The 23,977-nt window shown below is 43.8% G+C and overlaps 1 protein-coding gene across 1 annotated transcript; it reads right to left on the bottom strand.

The window, feature by feature from the left end:
• Positions 1-1,200: 1,200 nt before the first annotated feature.
• On the bottom strand, positions 1,201-23,407 carry LOC146032075 (granzyme A-like). Its single transcript, XM_083158474.1, has 5 exons — positions 23,346-23,407; positions 20,058-20,214; positions 13,947-14,091; positions 8,650-8,931; positions 1,201-1,445 (listed from the first exon to the last, which is right to left on the bottom strand). The coding sequence occupies exons 1-5, from the start codon at positions 23,398-23,400 to the stop codon at positions 1,269-1,271; spliced, it is 816 nt and encodes a 271-aa protein (XP_083014600.1). The 5' UTR covers positions 23,401-23,407; the 3' UTR covers positions 1,201-1,268.
• Between the last annotated feature and the right edge of the window lie 570 nt (positions 23,408-23,977).

Below are 23,977 nucleotides of genomic sequence, written 5' to 3'. Positions count from 1 at the left end.
ATACAGTAATTGGTGGGGTATGGGAATGCCGCAGGCATATCGCTAGAGGTACAGTAATGCCAGCACATAGGAGGCCACAACCTGCAGCTACCATGGGGCTGGTGCAAATATCCAAGATGTGACTGATGGTTGCATTTAAAATGCACCAAATGGCATTACAGCATCTAGAAAAGTGAGAAGAGGGGGGTGTTTGCAAGAAGCAAACTGAAGAGTGCGCCCAAAAAGGCACATTTGTCTTTCGGTTTGCTTCTTGCAAACACCCCCCTCTACTCAGTTACAAATACTGAATGTGTTGGGCGCACCACCAACCCACGACTACCATAATTTAATAGAGCAGTCCAGTATATTGGTCATTTTGATGTCTTTCGTATATATATAAAAAACGATGTAATAGTCTGTGCGGATCCATACCCCCTTCTCCTTAGCATCTAGATAAGCTCAGAGTGGGCATCTCAGTCCTAGCACGAGGGCGGATTAGGAAATAAAAGTGGCTGTGGAAGGTGGGCAGGAATGGCCTGACATTGGCAGCACCAGAGGTGTAAAGTGCTGTGCAGCCATCGCAGCAGCATTGCACACAGAGTTGCTGTTCTGCAGAGGGGAATAGTCCTATTCAATGCAAACCTGTGGTTGGCAGGTCAACATTAAATAGGTCATCAGTCAATAGTTCGACCACTTTTGGTCAACAGGCAATAGGACAACACATGGAAAAGGTCGGCATACCTTATTTCGACATGAGTTTTTCACATTTTTTCTAGAACACGTGTTTTTCATATGTTACTATCCAAGTGGGCATAGAGTACGGTATCCAATATCAACATAGGTCGACATAGACACCAAAAAGGGGAACACCTCATGTTGCCCTTTCCCTATCGACTTTTGACACATCGACACTTTGCTTGTGTTGACCTTTTCACTATGTCGACCTATGGCTTTTTGACCTTTTTTATGTCAAACTAAGCCATGTCAACCTTTTTTAATGTGTCGACCGAATGAGTGTCAACCAAAATATAGTCGCCCCAATGACCCATGGAAATGGAATAACAGAATGAATGGGGACAATGCAGTGTTAAAGAGTATGCTGATTGGCTGTCCTTCATGTGCAGGTTGGGGCCACATGCCAGCAAACATAACAGGCCTCACAGATATAAACAAGATGACTTCCTACAGCTCGATGATGTCACAAAATGAATTCACATATTCTGATGTCACATATATATTTATTTATACGATGTTTGTTCGGATGTCTGCGTAATACATTGGTGATAGCATCACTCTAGAAGCCCGAATGAATTTCCACCAGTTGTATCGATTATCCACTTGAGATAGTTGTTTTTCAGCCATGTATAGACTCCTGGTATTTTGGGATTACCACAAGTATTATAGGGCCCAAACGAGACGATACCTGTGTATCTGTTGTTACATATCAATGGACCACCGGAATCACCCTGAAATAGAACATATGACAGTTCACACATTGTACATGCTGCTCTAAGGATCAGATAGTCAGCTGTGGCTTCAATAAACACCTGTGTGTAATCAGGAAAATGCTCAATATGCTTTCATGAGTAATGATGCACTGTACCCAGTTATATTGTGTTCAGATTATAGGTAGGGCAGACTGGGCAGTCACCCATGGGCCCCCACACATAAGGGGCCCCCACACTGCCACAAATGCCCTGACCCTTACCGCTCTGTAGCCGCACATGCCAACAAGTGCAGGCACCTAACAGCTCCGGCACAGTAGTATGTGCAGTTAACTACTTGTGATGGAGAGAAGCAGTTATCATAAGCCTTCCACTGTTACTAGGGCACAGAGGAGGACCTAATTTCCAAATGTTCACTGACATATTTGATTATGACAGAGGTGGTGGCCACAGCTCCTCTCCCAGCCACAACTATCATGGGAAGTCTCACCTGTCTGACAGTGGCGGCATTGCACCCTCCCTTTTCACTCCCTCACTGCACTGTACACAGGAGAGGGGTGTCTCCTTACCTTCTACCTTCTCGCTGCCCCCACCGGAACCACAAATTTGTTGCCCCAGGGCCCCCACAAGCCTTACGGACATAGAACTTGCACTTGTCAAGTTGTGACAAAAGAAAAAAAAAGAAAACAGAAACTCGGGTGGGGTGCACGCTAGATCCCCAAAGTAAAGTTATTCTATTTCTGTTTAGGATTTTTTATTATTTTTAATTGTTAGTTTTAATTTTTATATTTATTAATTTTTTAGTGTATATTTTAATATGAACCTATATCATTAATTAGGAGGCCTTGTTGTCCAAATATTATATTTATAAAGTTGCCTTAATCAATCCCTGCGAATATTTTTGTTAATTATGAAAATATTAATAAAGGACTGGTTTTGTTCGTATTAATTGATTGATTGACCATCATATATCCTTAACATCGATGCACCATTGATGTCATAGGTGTTTCACTCAATCAAATTGAGATAAGGATTTAATCATAGGTCAAAAAATAATTAAAAATTTGGACTCGGAGATAAAGCCCTATCCTCCATATTAGCCCTCTACTACAACCCATCAGCAAGAGTTTTTATAAATGGCATGCTCTCAACCACCTTCAAGATTGCAAATGGTACCCGCCAAGGCTGTCCTTTATCCCCCCTGATGTTTGTTCTGGCTATAGAACCCTTAGCTGAAACTATAAGATCTTCCCCGAACGTCACTGGTCTAAATTTGTTTGGACAGCCATACAAGGTCTGCCTCTTCGAAGACGACATCCTTTTGTCTCTGACCAATCCTACCTCCTCCCTTAAAGGGCTACATGAAATATTACAAGATTATTCCAACATTTCGTTCTACAAACTAAAAAGCTCAAAAACAGAAGCTTTACCTATAAACTTTTCCACGAATTTATTAGCTGATTTTAAATCAAATTATGAATTCTCCTGGCAATCTAAGAGCCTAAAATACTTTGGAATTCATATTTCCCCTAAGATCTCAGACTTAGTCACTTGTAATCATCTTCCCACACGACTAACGACTGGATGCTACTTCACACCTCGTGGCTGGGTCGCATATCCGCCCTTAAGATAGTTCTACTTCCTAATTTACTATATCTATTCAGCACTATCCCTATTCTCCTCCCAAAACACCTACTGGCTAAATTTAACTCTATCTTTACACAGTATGTATGGAGAGGTAAGAAGCCCAGACTCTCCCGAAGCACAATGTCTCTCCCGGCTTGTCCTTTCCCAACTTACACCTCTATCAATTAGCATGTATCCTAGCACCCTTTGGCAGCCTGGTTTGCGACAGATATCGTCAAACCATAGGTCCTCTTGGAACGGGGATTACTCTCACCCCTTCCGCTAACTGACATCTTATGGCTTCCTGCTACCGGAAAACCAAAATCTATCTCCCAATCCTCGGTGTTACACTCCACCAGACTTTCCTGGCTAACACTTGTGTCATTGACTCACAAAATATCTCTCCCCTCGTTACAATTCTCCTTGAAAGGGTTAATGTGTTTAATTCCTGATTTATCTCTGGGGGTATGGATCTCCCAAGGATCTCCACACTGACAGATACCATGACAGAGGGTAACCTAATTACTTTCGCCAATGTTCAAGCCAAATACTGTATGCTATACCTACCAAAGATTTTTACAAATATCTCCAGCTAAGACACTGGGTGCAAAATGTCTGTAAACCACCCCATGCGTTATGGCCAATACCAAAATATATATAAATATATATACCACAAACTTTTAAAAACAGACTCCAAAGGTGCCATATCTTGGTGGTACACTTTAATGGTTGGATCTCAAAAGCCCACTAGATTCAGCTCCCAAATTAAATGGGAATCAGATTTATCCTGCAACTTTTCCGACGAAGAATGATGAGCTGTATTCTATAAGTGCTTCCATGTTTCTAAATGTCAATCCCATATTGAACAGTTCTATAAGATTATCCACCGACAATACCTTCATCTAATGCCTGCTGGTGACAATGCAGCAAAGTGGGATCATTGTTCCATATCTTTTGGTCTTGCCCTAAGATAGCTGGACTCTGTTCCAAGGTATTCTTCCTAATTTCAAAAATCCTGGGGTCCACAATCCTTCCTCACCCCAAAATAGCCATGTTTCACCTTTCAGATGAAGAACACCACAACGATCAGTATGTCATAGGCCATATTCTGTCCTCCACCAAAGTGTTCAAAGCCAAAAATTGGCTCACTCCATTGATCCCCACACCCTTACCCATAGAAGAGGACGTTCAAACACATTACGAGTTTGAAACTGCTGGCACAGCACGCTCATTTCCACATGACAGCTACTTAATAAAATGGACCCCGTGGAGTGCTTACAGAGCCTTCCTCACCAGTCACCCCCTACGTAATCTCCAGGTACACTACAACAACTAAATGGAAACCCATTACCAATGTAATTCCAGTTATAGCCCTTATTCAGATCGGAACGGTACGGCCCGCGTGCGGCCGTACCGCCGATGTTTTTGGTCTGCACATGCGCAGAGGTGAATCTGCGCATGTGCAGCCCCCTTCGCCGCAGACGGATTTCGTCCGCCGCAAAGGGGGCGGATAGGGGCGTGAGAGGCATCATGCCCTCATTTCCCTATGTGTACGCCCCGCGTTTCATGGGCGTTCCCATGCAAACGCGGGGCGTATGCATGGTAATGAGGGCATGACGCCACTCATGGGGGCGGAAAGCTGACGTCGCCGGATGTCAGCTTTCAGCCCCCATACAAGCTACCACACGGACGATTGTCCGTGTGGTCTTAGCTTGCGGGAGCTGCCGCGGCGTGCGGACCTGCCTTCGATGGTCGACGACCATCGAATGCAGGGGGCAGCTCCCACCATGGTGGAGGCGTAGCCTCCACCATTTTAATGCGGATCGCCAGCCGTCCGTGTACGGACGGCCGTGGCGATCCGTAGGGTGGGCGGGGATTGGTTTGTGCGGCCGGAGCCCCGTGTGCGGCTCTGGCCGCACCAACCAGAATAAGGGCCATAGAGAATGACTGCTACGAGACCCATCTAGCAATGACATAAGCTGCAATGTATCCACTCATATCTTCCCGTTTCGCTGTTTCCGAGTACCACTCTATACCCTCATGAGCCATAAGTTACATCATGATTATACCAGACATGTAATTGTACCTTGTACCTTTTTTTTTCTTTCTTTGTGTGTACCCTGCCCCCCCCCCCCATTTTTTTTCTTCTGTACCCTTTCCCCATATCCTTGTAAAAATTCAATTAAAATGTAATCTTTAAAAAGAAAAGAATAATTCAAGGAAACAAATAAAGTATGTACATTTTACCATATATACATACATATGTATACAACACTCTCCTTGATTCAGCCCCCTCTTGCTTTACCTTAATTTGCCCTTAATTTCTTTCAAGAGAATGGACTTTTGTTCTCTGTATTTCTGTAAAATCTGTTATAAATTACTTAATTCAGGCATAGAAACCCTAATTCATTGATCTAGCCTGATTGGATACTGTGTGATGTACTGTTACTGATTTACAATACATTGTTGCAAATTAGGTATTCTCTGGGAACTTGTAGGATAAATGGAACTCACAGAGGAGAACTGTATAAATACAGAAATACAGAGAACAAAAGTTTGGGCAAAATAAGGTAAAGCAAGAGGGGGCCGAATCAAGAGGACAGTGTTGTATTGTATTTATGTATATATATGGTAAAATGTACATACTTTATTTTCTTGAATTCTTTAGTGACCTACGATTAAATCTTTATCTCTAATTCATTGAGTGAAGCACCTATGACATCAATGGTGCATCGATGTTAAGGATATACTGTATGATGGTCAATCAATCAATTAATACCGTACTAACCAAACCAGTCCTTTATTAATATTTTCATAATTAACAAAAAATTTCGCTGGGGTTAAGGCAACTTTATAAATATAATTTTTGGACAACAAGGCCTCCTAATTAATGATATAGGTTCATATTAAAATATACATATACACTAAAAAATTTATAAATATAAAAAATAAAAAAAAAAACAATAAAAAATAAATCCTAAACGAATAGAATAACTTTACTTTGGGGATCTCGGTGCACCCCACCCAAGTTTCTTTTTTCTTTTTTTTTTTCTTTTATCTAAACAAGTCATAACTCGGGGGTGCACCACAGACCATCACACACACAACTTAAGGACCACCGAGGTGATGTTAAAACAGAAGAAATTTCTTAAATAATAGTCACTTATGACCCCAATATTCATATAACATAACATTTTTTTCCTGACTATATAGTGCGGTTCCCCTATATTATTTTTTTTAGTAAACTTGTCAAGTTGTACAAGATGATGGTCATTTCTGGGCTGCACAATAAGATGGTCATTACTGGACTGGAGAGGATTAGTGTTAGGCACTAGGGGGAGGGTTGTGGTTAGACTGTAGGAGGGGATGGTCAGTGTTAGGAACTAGGGAAGGGTTATGGTTGGGCTGTAGGAGGGGAGGTTTAGTGTTAGGCACTAGGGAGAGGGTTATGGTTAGGCTGTAGGAGGGGAGGGTTAGTGTTAGGCACTAAGGGGACGGTTATGGTTAGGCTGTAGAAGGGAATGGTTAGTGTTATGCACTAGGGAGAGGGTTGTGGTTAGACTGTAGGAGGGAATGGTTAGTGTTAGGTGCTAGGGGGAGGGTTATGGTTAGACTGTAAGGGGGAGAGTTTGTGTTGACACTATGGGAAGGGTTGTGGTTAGGCTGTATGGGTGAGGGTTAGCGCTAGGTACTAGGAGAAGGGTTATCATTAGGCTGTAGAAGGGGTGTGTTTGTGTTAGGCACTAGGGGGAGGGTTATGGTTAGGCTGTAGGAGGGGAGGGTTAGTATTAGGCACTAGGGGGAGGGTTATGGTTAGGCTGTAGGAGGGGATGGTTAGTGTAAGGTACTAGGGGGAGGGTTATGGTTAGACTGTAGGAGGGGAGGGTTAGTGTTAGGCACTAGGGGGAGGGTTATGGTTAGGCTGTAGAAGGGGAGGGTAAGTGTTGTGCACTAGGGGGAGGGACGGGTTGTGGTTAGGCTGTAGGAGGGAATTGCTATTGTTAGGTACTAGGGGGAGGGTTATGGGTAGACTGTAAGGAGGGAGAGTTTGTGCTGGCCCTAGGGAAAGGGTTGTGGTTATGCTGTATGCGGGGATGGTTAGCATTAGGCACTAGGATTTTTATGGTTATGTTTTAAGAGGGGAGGGTTAATGTTAGGCACTAGGGGGAGGGTTATTATTAGGTAGTAGGAGGGGATGGTTAGCATTAGGCACTAGGAGGAGGCTTATAGTTAGGCTGTAGGGGTGATGGTTATGGCTAGGCACTAGGGGGAGGGTTATGGTTAGGTTGGAGGAGGGGAGAGTTAATATTAGGCACTCAGGGAAAGTTATGGTTAGTCTGTAGGAACAAAGGGTTAGTGTTAGGCACCAATGGGAGGGTTATGGTTAGGCTGTAGGAGTCATGGGTTACTATTTGCCACTATTGGAAGGGTTGTTGTTAGGCTGTAGGAGGAGAGGGTTTGCATTATGAACAAGGAGGATGGTTATGGTTAGGCTGTAGGAGGATAGAGTTAGCATTATGAACTAGGAGGAGGGTAATGGTTAGGCAGTAGGGGAGGGGGGTTACTGTTGGGCACTAGGAGGAGGGTTATGGTTAGGCTGTAGGGGAGGGGGGTTACTGTTGGGCACTAGGAGGAGGGTTATGGTTAGGCTGTAGGAGGGAAGGGTTAGTGTTAGGCACTAGGAGGAGGGTTATGGTTATGCAGTAGGAGGGGAGGGTTACTGTTGGGCACTAGTAGGAGGGTTATGATTAGGCTGTAGGAGGGGAGGGTTAGTGTTAGGCACTAGGAGGAAGGTTATGGTGAGGCTGTAGGAGGGGAGGGTTAGTGTTGGGCACTAGGAGGAGGGTTATGGTTAGGCTGTATGAGGAGAGGGTTAGTGTTAGGCACTAGGAGGAGGGATATGGTTAGGCTGTATGAGGGGAGGGTCTGTGTTAGGCACTAGGAGTAGGGTTATGGTTAGGCTGTAGGAGGGGAGGGTTAGTGTTAGGCACTAGGAGGAGGGTTATGGTTAGGCTGTGGGAGGGGAGGGTTAATGTTGGGCACTAGGAGGAGGGTTATGGTGAGGCTGTATGAGGGGAGGGTTAGTGTTGGGCACTAGGAGGAGGGTTATGGTGAGGCTGTATGAGGGGAGGGTTAGTGTTGGGCACTAGGAGGAGGATTATGGTTAGGCTGTTGGAGGGGAGGGTTAGTGTTGGGCACTAGGAGCAGGGTTATGGTTAGGCTGTAGGAGGGGAGGGTTACTATTGGGCACTAGGAGGAGGGTTATGGTTAGGCTGTAGGAGTGGAGGGTTAGTGTTAGGCACTAGGAGGACGGTTATGGTTAGGCTGTATGAGGAGAGGGTTAGTGTTAGGCACTAGGAGGAGGGTTATGGTTAGGCTGTAGGAGGTGAGGGTTACTGTTGGGCACTAGGGGATGGTTATGGTTAGGCTGTAGGGGGGATCATTAGCGTTAGTCACTAGGAGACGGGATATGGTTGGGCTGCAGGAGGGGACGGTTTGAATTGTAGACATTCATTTCTGAATGACTTGAGTGAATATTTGCTTTCTAAATATACAGCACTTGAGAGATATCATCAAGTGTAAAATCAATAAAACTTACCTGGCATGTGTCATCTTTACGTTTCTTAAGAGGCCCCGCACATATCATGGTGCTGGTTATTATTATTGGTTTGCCCTTTTGCTTTTTATATATTTTCCTGCATTTTTCATTGTCTACAACTGTCAGATTAGCCTGCCGAAGAACATCTGACATTGTCTTCTTTTTAAAATCAGTCAAACCCCATCCGAAAGTGCTGCATATTGTTCCCGGCTTGACATTCTCTTCGTTCTTTGGAAGCGATAGAAGTGCCACAACTTTGTTCAACTTTGCAGGTTTTTCTAGCTGCAACAAAGAAACCTATATGTAAATTCATTGGCTACAAACGTATTATACCTCTACATTTGAGCAGGAAAGATCAGCTATGAGATCAGTGACCAGCATAATCAAGCAGTGAAAAGAGTGGTGAAGAGGCCCAGTAGTGAGGTTGCCCACAGCAACCAATCAGCATGATTGCAAGTACTCTATCATAAGTATAATATACAAGGCCAGACCATCACGGCCGGTACAAGGTTTTTCGGCATCCTAGTCAAAACTTCATCTTACTGCTCCTCACGCTTACACAGGAAAAACAACTTTCCAAATCCTCACGTTAAAGTGTGAAGGTGGCATCTTAGAAGTTCAACACCTGTCGTTTGCATGAAGTTCAACATCAATGTTTCTCTTAGAGGCATCCTTAATTTAGTGATAGTCAGACCCAAGTGCGCCTTCCAGATTCTAGAGAACCTAGGCAGATGCCTAATGGTTTAGTCATCCCTGCAGATTGTAGTCAGGGGTGTAACTCCCATAGGCAATGGAGATACCTGTCTCAGGGATCCAAGCGCTAAAAGGTACCGCAGCACCTGTGTAATTCACAATGTGACTGCTGCTCTTGCAGTGGAGCTCTGGGGTGCACCCGCTACTGTTGCAGATTTAAATTAACTGTGTCCCAGGAGTCCCCCACTAACACCCATGGGCGTAACTAGACATTTGCAGGCCCCAAAACAAAAACTTGTAAGGGCCCCTTTGAATTCCTCCCAACTTTTGTAGTTGTGAAATTGGGACCTAGGGGGTAGGGCAAAGTGATGAGTAGGTGTGGTTTCTGAGATAGGGATGAGGCCTATCACTGTGACCCTCGTTTTAGAATTTTCAGGGACATGCCAGTGCTCATCTTGAGTCTGGGCAGCCCCCGGCTCCCTCCCTGCACTGAAAAGATGGCATGCACTTTTCTCTACAGTGATCACTGGCTGTTTGCAGATCAGTAGTTATCTCTGGATCTGGCTCTATAACTGCCCCTCCTGCAGGACATTGCCACCCATGGAAGGGGCAGCAGGACAGTCTCCATATAGTGGGACTCAGGGCCGGATTATAATGGGGGCACAAGGGGTCAGTACCCCTGGGCCCCCCTCTAGCTAGGGGCCCCCTGTGGTTGGCAGGTATGTAAAAAAGTATTTTTTTTTAGCTAAAGGTTTTGTGCATGGGAGTGGGGTAGTGCTGCAGCTTCACCTATCTGCCAATGTGACAATGATTAAGTGTGCAGTGCATTACTGGGAGTTGACTAAGTCCCATGACACTTTGCACCAGAGGGCAGAGGCTGAGATGTTTGTGCTGAGCTCTGATTGGTGGAGCTCATTACATGCTTCTCAGGCCCATGGAGAACAGCAGCAGCAGCCTAGTCATGGGAGGGTTTTTAATCAGAGGCAGCACTGGGACTGTGAGGTCTCCTACAGAGCATGGTGCAGAGGGATAAACACAGGCTTTTCATGTATGTATGTGTATGTGTGTGTGTGTGTGTGTGTGTGTGTGTATATATATATATATATATATATATATATATATATATACATATATATATCCCCTGCAGTTACCCATTGACCAAGTTTATACAAGTTTATACAAGGACCCAATGCAAATATTGGAAAGCAAATACTTGTATGGTAGTATGATAAACCATGCACAGAAACATCCACGTGACCCACATCCTGCCTGCAGAGAAACCATCGGAGGCAACAGGCTGGGAGCACTGCATAGGTCAGTGCTGGCAGGGTGTGCAGTCTGCAGAGGTACACAATAATAATCTACTGATCTACTGAGGAGGAAGGAGATGAATTTATCTGTATTTTTTTTAACCTTTTTTAGACATCAAGAGATTGTTTTTATTGATCTCAAATTGCATATTGATATTTGTCATTTATATGAGGATAGTCATCCGTTTTTTTAATACAATACATCAGGGGTTCACAATCTTTTTCTAATCACAGCACCCTAGAGCAGCCATGTCCAAACTGTGGCCCTCCAGCTGTGGTGAAACTACACATCCCAGCATGCCTTGCAATAGTTTTAGCATTCCCTAATAGCAAAATTTTGGCAAGGCATGATGGGACTTGTAGTTTCACAACAGCTGGAGGGCCATAGTTTGGACATGCCTGCCCTAGAGTATCAGAATTTTTCGAAGACACCCCTAGGCCCCCCCCAAAAAAAATCAAATGAAGTAGATTGTGTATATATGTGCTTCTTAGGTTCAGTCAGAGGCAGAACTCTGGGAGGCAATGGAGTCATCTGCCACCGGGCTCCTGCTCTCAAGGTTTAAATCCATTAATTGAAAGCCATCAAAATTGCTTCTGTGCATGAGTTCTGAAATATATATGTGTTCTCCCTCTCTTTCTGTATAAACATACAGTATATAATATATATTTCATAACAGACTATATATGTTTTGAATAACATTGTGTGTGTGTGTGTGTGGGGGGGGGGGGGGCACCAATATACATCTTGCCTCCGGGCAACTGGGACGAACTTACGCCACTGGGTTCAGTTATGTGGTAAAGGGCAGGATTTGGTTCAGGTTGTACACATTTTATGATTGGCAGCCACCAGCACTGTTTTTTTCCAGAAATAATTGATCATAAATAATTTGAATTGGTCCTGGACGACCAACCCGAGGCACCCCTGCAAGTGTCCCGAGGCACCCCAGGGAGCCTAGGCGCACAGTTTGGGAACCACTGCAATACATTGTTTATTATATTGTATATTTATGTTAATTTTAGGTGGATATTTAATTTTTTTTATCAGTGATACCATACGCTGTTCTACTCTGTATCTAATCACATTTTTTTAGTGCCAGATTACCAAACAGACAGAGTAGTCATTGGCCTATGAGCCCCGAGACATTGTATCAAAATAATATTGATTTAATTTTCAAAGAATATTACAATCAAGCTTTCTAACTCACCATCGAGTGTATTTTCCCCCTGATCACAGTGCTGAGTAAGTCTAGATGGCATTAGAAGGCTTGTTAAGCAGCAAAATACCGCAGATTAGCGAGCCAACCAGAATGACCCCCATAGATGGGTGGCAAGCATCTATGTTTTGAGGTTGATGACTTACGTTTTTGGCAATGATCCTGAGAGCCCAATAATTTTCCAGCATCGATGGGTTTACTTTATACTGATATTTGATCATCTTCCTGCTACAATCAGATTAGCACCAACCTTTTGGATAGCTAGCCAATATCTGGTATCATTGTTTCCAACATTGGCATTTTATGCTTAATGGCTGTTTCACCCTACCATCAATGATCAATGGCAGATGGTAGGGTGAAACAGCCATTAGGCATACATACCTCAGCAATGTGGTGACCTACTGTAATGATACTGTATATTGCAGCAATGTACATACTGCACAATCTGCCATACAACAACGCAATATGACATTACATGCTTAATGTAACAACACTACATATGTCAGTTTAACAAACAATGAATTGGGTGGACTTGGGTGTACACACTATAAAATGTCAAGATCAGCCAATATATCGTATGGCATTAATGGGCAAGTTTTCTAGCATAGCCAAACACTGGGCTGGTTCTGAGTTGGCAAGTGCAATTTCTAATACAGTATGTTGGAGTTTGCCTTTGTTTTCTCCTTGTTTAACACAATCATATGCACAATGCAGGATTGTTACTGTATTCATTACTCCCAACTCATCCTAAATTTGCACTTATTTGGCGCATGGGAGGAAAACAACTAGAAACCAATTTAGATAAGACACTGGCCCTTATTCAGATCTGATCGCAGTACAAATTTGTTCTCAAAAATGGGAAAAACCATGTGCACTGCAGGTGGGGCAGATGTAACAGGTGCAGAAAGAGTTGCATTTGGGTGGGGTGTGTTGAAACAGAAATCGAAATTGCAGTGTAAAAATAATGCAGCCAGTATTTACCCTTCCCAGGAACAAAATAACTCACACAAATCTAACTCTCTGTACATGTTATATCTGCCCCACCTGCAGTGCACATGGTTTTGCCCATTTTGAGAACAAATTTGTACTGTGATCAGTTCTGCATAAGGGCCACTATCTTTTAATATAGCAGAGTAAATGAATTTTCAATCTGGAAGAGCTAGACTACAGTCTGACCTCAGGTCAGGATGCTGACTACTGAAATCCAGACGCTGTAATCCCAGCTATCGGGCAAAATACTGACATCGGAACTGCAACATGAGCAGAATACCAATGCCGGAATAGCCACAGCCAGTATCCACATTGTATGTTTGTGAGATTTCATAGAATAAGGATGGGGTGGAGTGTTAGGTGTATTCACTAGGGGGGTCTTAGGGTTACAGTTAGAGGGGAGGGTAGGGTTAGGCTGTGATGAGAGGGTTAGACTGTGGGGGAGTGTTAGACACTAATGGGTTTAGGCTGCAGGGAAGGTTAGGTGGTAGGGTAGACGGTTATGGAGAGTCAGCATTGCATTGCCGGTGTTGGCCTGCTGACTTCCAGTATCACAGCCACTGGCAAAATGTATGACCTACTAGCGTAAGTCATCGTGTCCTGACTACAAAATAAATATATTTGGCAAAAAATGTGGTGCAGGATTTAGTAAGTAGCCCATATACTCTTATTGCCTGGATACTACCAGTTATTAACATCAGTACTTATCTGCCAGGACAGCTCTTACAATGTATAGCGGTGGTGGCAAAGTTCTGACTTGTGGGTTTATGACCCAGTAAATCCTATCTGACTCTATGGACTTCACTTCTCCACACAGTTCGAGAGGACCCCACTCTAGAATCCTTCAAAAAAAGACTCAAGCCTTTCCTGTTCACTCAAGCCTTTCCTTAATTCCCTTAAGTATTGTTTATGAAAAGATTTTCTGTACTGCATTGTTCCTGTACTGTATTACATTCATTCTATCTGTTAAGCGCATTGAGTCCTATTGAAGAAAGAGCTCTATATAAATACAATTATTATTATTACTGCGCATGCAGGAGATTTAAAATATACAGGAGACTACTTAATATATGGACAAAATCATCATTACCTGGACAAGTTGAAGATCATGGACTTTCATGTCACGATCAAAACAAGGGTGCTTAATAGCCCGTTTAATCCCATATATCTGCTTCAGCTGCTGTGTGTCCTTGGTCAGAGAGTGGGCACCCAAGATTACCTTCGTTTTAGTTTCACTGGAAACCAAATATTGTAAGTCAGTTCGGTTTAATGGTAATAAAGGGTAATAAAAACTTGAATGTACACTAGTAATATGTTTTACATTGTTTATACTTGAATGTAAGGCCACATAACTCATCATGCTGTTGCAATTAAATATGCTATGGTGGCAGCAGACAGAGCTATCGATATGTCAATCCTTTCCATTTCCAGGCCGGTTGAGGTTTCCCATGTTGAGTCAAATTAAGCCGCGGCCTACCCTTACTGTGCAGCCGGGGCATCAAGATTGGTGCCTCTCCGATGGCCAAGCTCCAGAGACTCTTTGATTTTCCTGTAATACAAGCTGGTTCCTCAATGCATAAGCTAAGTCTTTTTGCGGATGATATACTGCTTTTTTGTCTCCGAGACAGTCCAAGATTTCAAGGGACTGTACCATTAGCCCTCCTGCAAGTCTCCCATCAGGGGGAGGCTGATGTTGCACAGGCTCTGCACAGCATGTGCACAACATCTTAACAGTGGATGAGCCCCAGGCATAGAAACATAGAATTTGGGAGCAGATAAGTACCTCTTGGCCCATCTAGTCTGCCCCTTCTTTAAACATGTTACCTCAAACCATATTTGATCCTTATTTTTTTGTAAGGATATCAATATGCCTATCCCAAGCATGTTTAAATTGTACTACTGTATTTGCGTCTACCACCTCTGATGGTAGGCTATTCCACTTATCTACTACTCTTTCTGTGAAGTAATTCTTCCTCACATTTCCCCTGAATCTTACTCCCTCTAGTTTCAGTGCATGTCCTCGTGTTCTGCTGCTCCTCTTCCTGTGAAGAATGTCTCCCACCTGTACCTTGTTAAAGCCCTTGATATATTTGAAAGTTTCTATCATGTCCCCCCTTTCCCTTCTCTGCTCTAAACTATACATATTAAGATATTTTAGTATTTCTGGGTACATTTTGTGATGTAGGCCATGCACCATTTTAGTTCTTTGTGCAGTACTGTATCTAATATATGTTTATCCTTTTGGAGGTATGGCCTCCAGAACTGAACACAATACTCTAGATGAGGTCGTACCAATGACCTATACAGTGGCATTGTTACTTCTTTCTTTCTACTGCTGATACCTCTCCCTATGCAACCAAGCATCTGACTTGCCTTCTTCATTGCTTTGTTACATTGCCTACCTGCCTTTAAGTCTCCTGAAATAGTGACATCTAGATCCCTCTCTTCCTCAGTAGTTTCCTTTATAGTGCCATTTATACTGTATTTGGATTTTTGAGACTCGAGTGCATGATTTTGCATTTTTTGGCATTACTCTGTAGTTACCATGCTCGTGACCATTTCTCTAATCTACTGTACCTAGATCATCAATCATTTTTTTTTACCCCTCCCAGTGTGTCTACCCTGTTGCATACCATTGTGTCATCTGCAAAAAGGCATATTTTACTCTCAATTCCATTTACAATATCACCAATAAAGATATTAAAAGCCCTGGTCCAAGTACAGATCCTTGGGGTACTCCACTTGTAACCTTTCCCTCCTGTGACTGTACTCCATTTACTACAACTCTCTGTTTTCTGTTCTGCAACCAAGATCTTATCCATTCAATCATCTTAGAATCCAATCCCAAGCTTTCAAGTTTATCTGCGATGTTGGACAGTGTCAAAAGCTTTACTAAAGTCTAGATAAGCTACATCTAGAGCCACACCTTGATCTATTACTTTAGTCACCCAGTCAAAAAGTCAATGAGATTTGTTTGACATGATCTTCCCCCAGTAAACCCATACTGTTTTGGATCCTGTAAGTTGCTGGTTTTGAGATATTCTATAACTCTTTGTTTTAAGAGTGTTTCCATCAATTTCCCTACTACTGATGTAAGGCTCACTGGTCGATAGTTGCATACCACTTTCTTGCTTCCACTTTTGTGCAGTGGAATGACATTCGCTGTTTTCCAGTTCTCTGGGATTACTCCAGTAGCTAATGACTGGTTGAATAATTGTGTTAATGGTTTTACCAGCTCCTCTTTAAGCTATTTAAGTATCATTGGATGTATCCCATCTGGCCCCATTTATTTATCCACTTTCAGTTTTCAGAGTTCTGTTAGGACTTTCTCCTCTGTAAATGTACTTGTTTCTCCTTCATACTTGCAACTTAACTGTGGCCCCTTTCCCTCTCTTTCAGCAATGAATACTGAGTATAAATAATTATTAGTATGATCTGCTATTACATTGTCTCCCTCAAGAAGACTTTAACTATCTGTCTTTAGTCTTATTATTCCCGTTTTTGTTTTTCTCCTTTCACTTATAAGCCTAAAAAAATGTTTTCCCTCCTTTACCCACTGACTGGGCCATTTTCTCCTCAGCCTTTGCTTTTGCACATCTGATTACCTTCTTAGCCTCCTTCTGTCTAACAAGATACACCACTTTATTGTTTATTATTATTTATTAACAATTTCTTATATAGCGCACACATATTCTTTTGTTTTTCCTATTGCACTTTTTAATTTTCCCACTTCTCCTGCACTCCTTCCAAGTTCCTCCACTCTGCCAAACCATCCCTTACAACTTTTCTCATCTCTACAAAATCAGCCTTCCTAAAATCTAACACCTTTGTTTTTGTGTGCGATGAGTCGCTCTCTGTCATTATTCTGAATCATACTGCTTGATGGTCGCTGCATCCCAGGTTTTCACCCACTTTTACATCAGATATTCTGTCACCATTTGTATTGTCTAATATTGCGTCCTTACGAGTGGGCTCCCTCACCAATTGCTGGATTGATGCTCATTGCAAGTACTTCAAAATATCCCTACTTCTGGTGGAACTTGCAACAGGCAGCTCCCAGTTTACATCAGGTAGATTAAAGTCTCCCATGATTATTACCTCTCCTTTTAGTGCCATTTTATTGATGTCCTGCAATTGATGACCATGGGACTTTTAAGGCTTAAGCCTATGGCATACTTCCACTCTCCAATATTAAAAATGTAATTAAGCTATTGAATTTATCTTGCTGCTTCTTCATTACTATTAGCAATATTTGCGTCAAACCGCTCTATTGCAATCATTTTTTTTTTTTTAAATCTTTTTTTATTGTTTTCCAAATTAACATACATTAACATATATTAATAACATTCATACCCAATGCCTTGCACTTAACACAAAATTTCACACAGGTACTAATCACAGATACATTTTACATTTCCCATTGGCTAGAAACGGCCCCAATACTGTGGAGACAACCGTGCCCCGCCACTTCTATCTGAATTCGAGGTGTCTTATATTATCCCCTGTATTTTCGTGGTGATCTTAAAGTGACTATAGTGCTTCGTGTGGCTAAGAGAATCATTTTAGTGTAATATGGTACATTCAGGATTTGCTTGAAGAGAACACTCAATAATGTGTTGCATAGACCCTGGTGAGATTGTGGTGCTGTGAGACTATTCAGCATGATGGCTATAGCTAATCTCAGACACTGCAATGTCCACAAGAGCCACAAGCACACATATTGGAGTGTATTTTGAGGTTGGGCAGGGGTATAGTGAGTCCGCAGTCCTGCTCTGGACAGGGATGCTGTGTTGGTTGCACTGGTCACCAGCCTCATTCTTCTGCTTCATTTATCCCACCCCCCAGGCTCTGTCCCTCCTCCCTTCTGTTCTGACTGAGCCCATAACCCAGCTGGAACTAAGGCCACGGCTCTTAGTTCTGTCAATAAGGTGCAACGTCAACCTAGAGCTTTTAAAGATTCAGCAGTGCTGCCCGTAGCATCCTTTAAATGCTATAGGTAGGCAAACTCCCATGTATACAGATGCATGGAATGTCTTCTAGACACTCTGTGCGCTACCGTGCTTCTGGGGTGCTAGCTGTCCGCTCTACATGACATCATGCACAAAGGTGGTGGGCCGGCATAAAGTGCATTAAAGCCTCATTATGGCCCAGTCATAACCTGTTGGGAATATGTGTGCACAGCCTTGAGGATGTAGCAAAGTGTATGTACACTTTGTCTTACAACTACAAACAGCCCAGTTGTTTAAAGATAATAAGCCGTACTCACTGTTATACACACGATGCAGGATGCTGGAAAATGTTTTGGATCCCTAATAAATGCAGGTCTCACTGGAGCCACTGTGGCACTAAACAATAAAATGTAATATTGCAACCCGTGGCAGAGTGTATTATTCGCACTGTAGACACATATCTTATACAATGCAGAGCACAGTAAAACAGAGACTAGGTAAGAACTGTGTATAAAGTCAAGGATGAAACATGGCTGAAAAAATGGGTGTAGGTGCTCTTATCGGAACCTTTTTTACCTGGGTTTGCAACTTTGCAGCACACAGAAGTACAAAGAGTCATGGTACATCTGCAATGTAATGCTGTCACTTTATGGTGTGAATAAGATGCACATTTTAAGAAAAAATATAATCACATCCAATGGTACCAATGGTGCTCAGAAAACAAAAGGGTACTTGTGTAGAATCACGGCTCCCACGATGGGCATCGTATGCGATCTCATGCGATGCGATGTCATTTTTCACTGAAATTATGAACATGAGTTGAAATCATGTAAAATGCACTCCAAATGTCATTTTTCACACTGTACCACCCCTGCTATCAACTCCAACCCGAAGCGTGGCAAGCGCAGCGAGCCCGCGCGGGGTGGCGGTACGCGTCCTACGACCTTTTCATACCCCCACTATCCACGTCGGCGTGGAGTTGAGAATAGAAAGTGTGGCGAGCTCAGCGAGCCACCGAGCCCGAAGCGTGGACAACATACGCGGATACCTGTGAAGCCCGCGAGGGACGCGGATACCTGTGAAGCCCGCGAGGGACACGGATACCTGTGAAGGTATCCGCGTCCGCTCGCCACGCTTCGGGCTCGGTGGCTCGCAGCGGTCACCACACTTTCTATTCTCCACGCCGACGTGGATAGTGGGGGTATGAAAAGGTTGTAGGACGCGTACCGCCGCCCCTCGCGGGCTCGCTGCGCTCGCCACACTTCGGGTTGGCGTTGATAGTGGGGGTGGTACAGTGTGAAAAATGACATTTGGGGTGCATTTTACATGATTTCAACTCATGTCCATAATTTCAGTGAAAAATGACATCGCATCGCATCAGATCGCATGCGATCTCATGCAGTCGCATGCGATGCGATCGCATGCGATTTTTAACAAAAATGCATAAAAACACGGTAAAATCGCATCTCATCGCATGCGATGGCATGCGATGGGAGCCGTGATTGTACACAAGTACCAACAAAAGTGTATGAGGATGTAGAGTTTCTATTAATAGGTCATAATTATTTAACACAGCCTGATACTAACCGTGATTTACATATTAGGCCACACCCCTGGGCGGGTAATATTTATTTAATTAAATTCCTTTGACATTTACCTTTCTGCAGACCATAGATATTAGAAAGTCATGTAAAATATTTGTATTTCTTGTGTACCCAACCATAGGCGCCGATTCTGTGGGTGCTCCAGGGCCCGAACACCCATGGAAAATGATAAGCACCCACGGGCCACAGCCGGAGCTCACCCGCCGCTTGCCGCCAACCTGTGCCGCTGAGTCTGAAAACACATTGGCGGAACTGCTGGGCAGTCAGCGGCGGGGTCCCTGTAGTGGATGGGAACTCAGTGGCGGGGTCCCTGCGGCGTGTATGTACTAGTTGCCAATACCGCTACTAGTTCCCTTCCACTGCAGGGACCCCACCGCTAACTGCCCATCCTCTGCAGGGACCCCACTGCCTCCCTAGCACTGCACGGACCACACTGCAGTGCTGCCCAGATCCCTGTCTGCCTCTGTCCTGGACTGGGGAAGGGGGGGTCTGTGGGGGGGGGGGCACCACTTCCCTAAAGGACATGCCCCCTTGACCACCCACCAGAAAAAACATAAATCGGCGCCCCTGTACCCAACCCTAATATTAGATTGAAAGCTCATCTGAGTACGGCAGAAGCACCTGAAAAATGATGTGTAACATACTTACAAATCGCAATGAGCGGCAGTTAGCACCCAATTTGCTTTAATGAGAGCTCCTCCGCACGATGATGACTTTGAATCCTTCCCCGGTGTTGTGATGAAAGCCATGTAGGGTTTGGAATGTGGATCAACCTCATTTCCTCCGATAATATCCACACACTCATCTGTGGATGAAAGTAGATTGTGAATGTAACTTTATAATGTTGGGTAGATCACAACTAGCAACCTGATATCTTCCAAATACTCGCATATGTACAGATGGATAAACAATAAGTGCCAGTCTCATAATGTATCGATGGTGTTGCCCACCTCAGCTCTGACAATGATGTTGCAATGACATCTTTATACCATGTTTGTAGATTATGTAGAGCATGATTCGCTGTGTAATCCGGAGCTCACAATGTACCAGGATCTGCTCTAGTAATTGCCTCAGCTAAGAACCAGGTACTTCAGGCTGTAGAACCTTTCTGTAACTTGTCAGTCTCTAATTCCGGCAGTATTGTGACTTACAGGATACAATTTAGGGCTCGATTTAAGAACGAGTCATAATCCCAGTGGTAAACATAGCTACCCCCCAGGTAATGACTGTACAACTTGTGCCAGCTGTGGATGGTGTAAGCAAAGACTTACATTGTGAAAGGGAGGCGTGGCATAGTGGAAAGTGGGTGTGACCTCACAGCACACCACTGGGCACTCCCGAAGATGCTGGGCTGTTTCCAAACTTTCCCTGGGGACTAAGTAAAAACCGGACCCGGATAAGACACCGGAACGCCGGACCAGACATCAAACTCTGCATTCCGGAGCTTATAGTGTCTGGTCCGAGGGGTGTCCCATGCAGGTGGTGTCTTGTCCGGGGGATGCCTGTGATTGCTCACACCAGGGACATGGGGAAGGGGAGATTACAGCCTCTCCGTGTGGTCTGGACCGTTCCAGTTTTTATTACATCCCCGGACCATGCGGTGAGGCTGTATTCTCCCCCCTCTCCTCTCCCAGGTGACAGGTGCGAGAGCAGCCTCATCAGATGGAGCACCCCCGGACAGGACACCCCCGGACCGGATACTACAAGCTCCGGAATGCAGAGTTTGATGTCCAGTCCGGCATTCCGGTGTCTTATCTGATTCCGGATTTTACCCATACCCTATGAGAAGGCTGTAATCTGACCCTTCCCCATGTCCCCAGTGAAATCTATCACAGACACTCCCCTGGACTGGACACCCCCGGTCAGGCACTACAAGCTCCAGAATAACAGAAATTGATGAATGGAGCCCATCCGATTTGGCGTTCCGGTTCCGGTTTTTAATCATAACCCATATCAGCGGCCATGGAACAATAATCAAATGCCACAATTGGGCAAATGTATGACCGGGGCTTTATGGGGGAGAAGGGGTATCAGCGCACGTTATGTGCACTGATACCGCTTATCCCTCATGTATGACGGAGCCAGCATGCACTATGCGCCCCTGTCCATATCAGCGCTGCTATCTAAATGATAGCAGGCCGAATGTATGAACGGTCAGCATCGCTGACCGTTCCGCACGATGCTGGTCTTGGCTTTGCCAGCCTGATGCTAGACAGCGCTGTCCCTGCTGTTGGCGCTGAGCTGCGCTGGGGATCTTGCGTGAGTAGTGAGATCCCGCGCATGCCCAGTGCTGCCGGCTGCGGGAAAGGAGACAGCGCATCAGTGTAAACTGATGCACTATCTCCAGGAGGGGACATCGCCGGAGGGGGGAGTTAGCGCTCCCCCGCTTCAGCAGACAAAATGTTAATACATCTTGTCGACGTCCCTTCCTGCTTCGCCTCGCTAATGAAGCAAAGCAGAAGTATCATAGCGGCGCGATAAGCGCCACTATAATACATCTGCCCCAATGTACTATATACCTGGCTTTTACACAGGATACAGCAATACAGGGTGAGTAACCCTTAGCACTGTAAATCTTTGCTCACAGACACAGGAATCGAGTTGCTCCCTTCTTACTGCATTATTAAGTGTGTGCTTTAAATCTGTGTATCTTGAAAAAGGTCTCTGGATAGGACCTGAGTGTAGGACTGTGTCTGGGATGACTGAAAACCTGCTTATAGTAACTAACTGTGTAGTGTAGTGTAGGTTCTGCCTACATATTTAGACAGCTGCTGACTTATTTCCGTGCTATTTTGAGCCCCTTGTGTTATACTGTGGGTTTTTTCACACACACAAAACTTTAAAGATGCATCCCCCCCATCCACCCCCATGTGTTCCTCCCAAGCCAGTGACCCCTCCGCACATCACTGCAAACTATAGCCTCCTTGTCATTAATATATAATGTTTCATGGTGAGATTGCGTGTCAGAGATTTTTAAGAAACATAATTTGTCTTGTATGACTCTCCTTACAAATGGAATTACATATGTATTATTACTATTATTATTATTATTATTATTATTATTATTATTATTATTATTAACAATGTATTTATTCATTATGTATTGTTTATGGACTCACTTCCCTTTACAAAGGAAAATAATCTACAAGATTTGTGCACATATTTTGTTTAATATTCTACAGTATATATGTTATAGCAGAAATATGTTTCTATGTTATTTGGCAGAGATAATGGATAATTTATGGACATTACTTAGATTGTATGCCGCAATTGCAATAATGTGCTCTTGATAATTACTTATTATATTGTAGCATTGTCCACTCACCCCTAATACATGCTCACCCCTAATACATGCAAATTATAATCTCTGCGCAGAATAATATTCTCATATAGGGCCAGATGTATCAAGCTTTACAAAATGTTAAATGGAGAGTGATAAACAACCATCCAATCAGCTCCTCACTGTCATGTTACTGGCTGGTTTTAAAAACAGACAGAGGCTGATTGGTTGGTTGCTTATCACTCTTCCACATTATCACTTTTTGAAGCTTGATACATCTGGCCCATATACTCTTATAAATATCATACCTCCCTACTGGACGTTCCCGCATCCCTCCCGCGGCCGGCAGTGTCCCGCTGCGGGGGGCAGTTGGGAGCCCCCCAATCTGACAGAATAGACGCTGTGCGCATGCGCACAGCGTCTATTCGCGTCCGAGAATGGGGACGTGACCTAATTTGCATAAGCAGAGCCCTCACTTACATACACCACGCCCCCTTTTCGTCGCGCGAGTGTCCCTATTCTGATATTGATAAAGTTGGGAGGTATGAAATATGAATACAAAAAAAGTGCAATTAAATAATTTGTACAAATGTACGGAGCTACAGTAGCATAAAGAGCATTTCAATAGATGACACTAAATCTACCTGTTTACTTACATCCATGGATATGAAAGAGGAGGGATAACACAGACAGGACGCCAAGGTGCTTCATTCTTACTGATCTCTTTGTTCTTTGTGAACGGAGACTCTTATTTCAAGTAGATATAGTTTTGAATGAGTGATGCGGTTTCACTTCTGAGAAATGTGAGCTGCACATAAGTGGTTTGTGGTACGCTTCAGGAGACCTGCCTGTCTCGTCACCCTCCAAGGGACAATTAAACTAAACTGTCTGTTATGTCACCCTTCGAGTAAAAATCATATGAGCATGATGTACCTCCATTGCCTTTAGAGGGTTAAACGTTTACCTGTCATGATTAAATGACTGCTCTACTGGATCGAAAAAATATCCCTAGACTAGTGGTTCCAACCACTGTACCGTGCCCCGCTAGTGTGCCGTAAGCGGTTCTCAAGTGATCTGTATACACTGCTTAGAAATTAAGCATGGATTGCTCTGTATGTATAGCCCACAGCGATGGCGATGCATGGTCACGTGTATTGCTATCACTGGCTTAGATCTTGACTACATGTAGTCAAGATCTAGTCAATTTGCCTGCTGGTGCTAACCTGAACACTGGTTAGCACAGATCGCCAGAGCCGAATTTCCCATTAGGCACGTGCCTAGGGGTGGC

Source organism: Crinia signifera, chromosome 1, assembly GCF_055691185.1.
Source record: "Crinia signifera chromosome 1, ASM5569118v1, whole genome shotgun sequence".
Lineage (NCBI taxonomy): Eukaryota > Metazoa > Chordata > Amphibia > Anura > Myobatrachidae > Crinia > Crinia signifera.
Note: the sequence above shows the minus strand (reverse complement) of the source record. Positions and strands in the feature narration are given on the sequence as shown.

Coding starts and splice junctions, on each gene's coding strand:
- LOC146032075 (XM_083158474.1), bottom strand. CDS start 23,400: ATGAAGCACCTTGGCGTCCTGTCTGTGTTATCCCTCCTCTTTCATATC. Junction 8,932..13,946: donor ATGATCTTCAACTTGTCCAG/GTAATGATGATT, acceptor TCTTTGTTGCAG/CTAGAAAAACCTGCAAAGTT. Junction 1,446..8,649: donor GTAAAGATGACACATGCCAG/GTAAGTTTTATT, acceptor GTTCTATTTCAG/GGTGATTCCGGTGGTCCATT.